The sequence below is a fragment of the Halyomorpha halys genome, unplaced genomic scaffold (genome assembly GCF_000696795.3).
Source record: "Halyomorpha halys isolate HHAL.00 unplaced genomic scaffold, Hhal_1.1 Scaffold6.1, whole genome shotgun sequence".
Taxonomy (NCBI): Eukaryota; Metazoa; Arthropoda; class Insecta; order Hemiptera; family Pentatomidae; genus Halyomorpha; species Halyomorpha halys.
In genome coordinates this window covers 685,791-690,184 of record NW_027111275.1, presented here as the reverse complement: position 1 = coordinate 690,184, position 4,394 = coordinate 685,791, and the positions used below count along the sequence as shown (strand labels likewise).

The 4,394-nt window shown below is 31.1% G+C and overlaps 1 protein-coding gene across 4 annotated transcripts in view; it reads left to right on the top strand.

Moving 5' to 3' along the window:
• LOC106692849 (arylalkylamine N-acetyltransferase 1) overlaps positions 1-4,394 on the top strand; it is a 45,455-nt gene that overhangs the window by 28,140 nt on the left and 12,921 nt on the right. For 3 of the 4 annotated variants that reach the window (XM_067049296.1, XM_067049297.1, XM_014439058.2), the window contains exons 3-4: positions 964-1,286; positions 3,498-3,791. In XM_067049296.1, the coding sequence (XP_066905397.1) occupies positions 964-1,286; positions 3,498-3,618 (444 nt within the window). In that variant the 3' untranslated portion in view covers positions 3,619-3,791. Of the gene's footprint in view, positions 1-963; positions 1,296-3,497; positions 3,792-4,394 lie in introns of those variants that run through there. The other variant, XM_067049298.1, reaches the window with a different exon arrangement.

The following is a 4,394-nucleotide window of genomic DNA, read 5'->3' as shown; positions in this document are numbered from 1 at the left end:
TGCATCCCAAATTCTCCAGTCCCATATCACAATCCTCGAAGAATGGTGTCGAAATTGGAGGATAAAATTAAATCCCAACAAATCACATTTACTCTTCGTCGTAAACCTGTCGACTGCCCTACAGTATAGTTTAATAATGTGGCTCTTACCCCTGTAGAACAGATCCGTTATCTTGGACTACACCTTGACAAACGACTGACCTGGAATCTTCACACAAGACTGAAAAGACAGGCAACTGCACGTAGATTCAGACTATTACAGCACTTACTAGACAAACGGTCTAAACTTCCAACTCATTACAAAAGACTGATCTACATGACAATAATAAAGCCCATCTGGACATACGGAGTTGAGCTTTGGGACTCCACTAAACCTTGGAATTCCTCTCGTATCCAATCCTTCGTAAAATCCTCAATGCTCCTTATTTTGTTACTAATAAAACCATCCATAAAGACCTAACTGTTCCTTATGTAACCGATCTAACCCGAACCAGATATCACGAATTTATATTTATATTTATGATATCCATTATAAACTCCCTAACCACTCAAATCCCCTAGTTTCTAACCTTGCTTCCTCTTCCATTCCTGACAATCCCCCGAGGCGCCTGAAAAGAAAATGGCTTCGTGACCTTATATTGTAAAATGTTTTAAGAGTTCTACTACTGGGTAGTTTCTCTAAATGCCGTATCATATCATTATCATTATGTTATTATGATCGAATTTTGTTGTATTTTTTATACAGTTGTAAATATCAATAAATAAAAAAAATTAAAAACAGTAATAATAGATATTGAAGTAATATTAATAGTTACTGTAATGATAGTAATAGTAATAATAGTTATAATAAGTAATATTCTTTAAAATATTGAGATTTATAGTTAAATACATTTTTGATATATTATATTTCTAAGTACATTCATTTGGTCAAACCTTTTCCTGAAACTGATTTATGTTGTTTTAGTTAGGCCCTTTCTTCGACATTATTGACAAAAAGGCTGGAAGCTTGAAAGGATTTTTGGGCCTCCACATCGTCGCGGTGGATAATTCCTGGAGAAAGAGAGGGGTAGCCGAGAGACTGGTAGCTGAGGCAGAAGAAGAGTCCAGCCGAAAAGGGTATAAGGGCCTAGAGGTGGTCTGTACCTCGGCGTACTCCAGTCGCCTCATGGCCAAGAGGGGTTACGAACACATTCTCCGCTACCCCTACGCCTCCTACACTGACGCCGATGGCAATCAGGTCTTCAATCCTCCACCGCCTCACGACGCGGTCAACGTATACATCAAAAGGTAAGACAGGTAACAAATTAAAAAAAATATAAATATTTTAAGTCCCTTAAATTATGTTAAATCCTTAAAGATAATGTCTAATGAAATATTATTATTTCAAATATTAAAAAAAAAATACCTATTTGTTAGAATATAACATATTTTTTTTAAAATAAGTAATAGGTATGTTACAAGCGGACTAAATTGCAGTATGGGTATTAAAACGTTTACCACTCACTCCCTTTGGTGCTTAGTCCTAATATGCTAAATTCGTCAAAATGGCCACACATAAGTTGTAAACCAATAACTACTAATGTATTACAAGTGGTTACACAGTAGTTACAAATGGTATATAACAAGATGTGTAGCTCTATACATGGAGCTATATGCAATCTTAAAACCTGAGAAAAAGGTTATGTTATCGGGCATTTTTTATACCTATAAACCCATTAAAAATTCATTCATATTTTACTTTTTTCTTTACTACCTAATATTTTATATGAAGAAGTAAACCACTTATCGATTCAAAATTTACGCTTTTGTTAATTTCGATCTGAACACTAATTTTGACCCATCTAAGTTACGTCATTTTTTGGGGGAGAGGTCTATTTTTCTAAAGCTAACGCACATTTCCTATTGTAAAATAACTTAAATTTTCATTTAGACTACTCAACTGGAACAATTAACGTTCTTAAGAAGTAGTTATTGAATTATTCAAGGTCACAACACAGGCAGTCGTTTTTTATAAAAAAAAAAAAAAAATATTAAATTTTGGCTCATATATTCAATGCTCAGTATGTTGTTAAAGCTTGATGAAAATCTTGACACTATCCTTTGAGATGAAGTATTACATTCATTTTTTTTAATTTAAGTATATTTGCTAATATTTAAGCCCGAACAGAACTCTACGTTTAATGGCTCCGGAGAGTTTTTCAAAAACAATATTTTTAAATAACAATGAGCAACTGCATTTTAGGAATATATTTAGGTCAATGTCATGAAAACTATAATTCATAAGAAAATAATCAATACAAACTACTTCATGGTGCATTTAACAAGCTAGGTCAATTTTACGATACAAATTTAACGAATTGGGCCATAATTAACCCTTTATGTTCAATTTTTTTGGGGATATAGTTCTCCAAACACTAATATTTTCCCCAACAAGTTATTATTAATGAGTTCTCATATGTTCTTGTGAAATATGATTAATGTTAGGTGTTTTTAACCCACAGCGCAGGTTATAAATATTATTACACGATTTTGCAATGCACACTGAAGATGAGTCAGGTCTCAGGAAAAAATCGATTTCTCAGGAACTATTCATTTCTATAATTAAAACGTTAAGAAGTGTTAAATGTAGGACGAGCAAATAAAATGTTGCTTAATAATAATAATACATATTTTCAAATCCAAAAGTTCGGTACCGACACCACCAGTCGCTGTCTACATACATCAATCCGGTGACGCTGTCCGAACATGAATCCACTAAATTAGTCTTAACGCGATCCTCCCACCTACGCTTTGGTCCACACTTTTACCCATAAGTTCAGTGTTAATAAATATTCTAGGGATCCGTTCGTAACTGAGACTTATAAACTTACACGCCCATATTATTAGCCGCAATACTACGAGTATAAGCTGAATTACACTCACCGGGTATTGCTTGAATTGAGTGTACAGTTTTCTCAGTTCTGTGTTGTGTAGCCAGCCATCTGAATTCACCGGTACCGGTACCTTTTTCTGACCGCGAATATTTTACGCAATACTTCATTTTCAAAAAACCTTAAAGTGCTGCCCTTCCCTTAGTGGAAGACGCAACCTTTCGTATTCATAAAGAACAGCGGGAAGGATAAAAGTTTTGTAAATTCTAACTTTTAAGTTTCTTCACGAGCTAAGTACTGTAGTAATTGAAAAATAACAAGCATTTCTCACCACTTGCATTTCCTCATCAAATTCGTTTTCTAGTTAACTAAGGACCTAAATAGCGAAACCTCTCAGTAAACTTTATTTCTCATTAAAATATATTTTACGTTATATTTTGAGACCTTATGTAGAAATGTTATTAGAGTACTACCAATGCGTAGTTTCTTTACACCCTTCTTTCATACCATCATGATCTTACGTCAAATGTACTAGATGTATTTTTACATATATATACAACTGCCAATGAAAATAAACACATTAATACAAAATTAATTTAATATTTATAGAAATAATATTTTGTTACAGGAATGTATTGTATCTTCCACCAACAAATGAAGATTCTGAACCGGCCACAGATAACTTAAACATTATAGATTATAATAATGCAAGTGCAGATTGCAATACTATCAAAGAATTATGTGTATAGAATTCATGAGAACATTAAAAATACTTTACTGTGATTAAGTGATAATATGATAAAGTAATAAACAATTATTTTAAATTTGTGATACACGTTGTACATACGTGTGATAACTCTTGATGTGAGCTTTACACATTAAATACTTTGTTGTATTTTTTTTATCAACAAATAAAAATTCAGTCCAGTTTTATTTTAAAAAAAAATTCTAATATTTCATATAACCCAAATAATTCATAAAAATGAGAATCTTTAGTTGTGAATATCTCCTAAACAAAGAGTTTGCAGACATACCTTCAGAGGAAATTGTTTTCTTGGTTTATTTTTTGAACAACAAATAAAAATTCAGTTCAGGATAATTAAAAAATAATATTGATTACGTTAAACATATTTAGTGCAAACTGATACAAAGTTAATTTCCATGAAAAATGTATAAGTAAATTGTTTTAATGTAAGTTGTTAATAAAAAAAAAAAAACGAATAGAATATGAATATAGATATAATCTATTCATTTGATTCATATGTATTTTGTGACTTAAAATTTTGTAAACATTTAAACCTAAAACTTATGTTAACATTATAAAGAAAATGATAATGAAATTATTTGAATATAAAATTAAATATGATACATATCAGTACATATTTATTACAAAACCAAAATATGTTTATAAATAAAGCCAACTAATATTTATAGCATTATTAGGAACATTCATAACAAAGTTTGTATTAGAAAAAGAACTTGATAAATCTAAAATAAAACGTATAAATAAACTATACTAGTATAA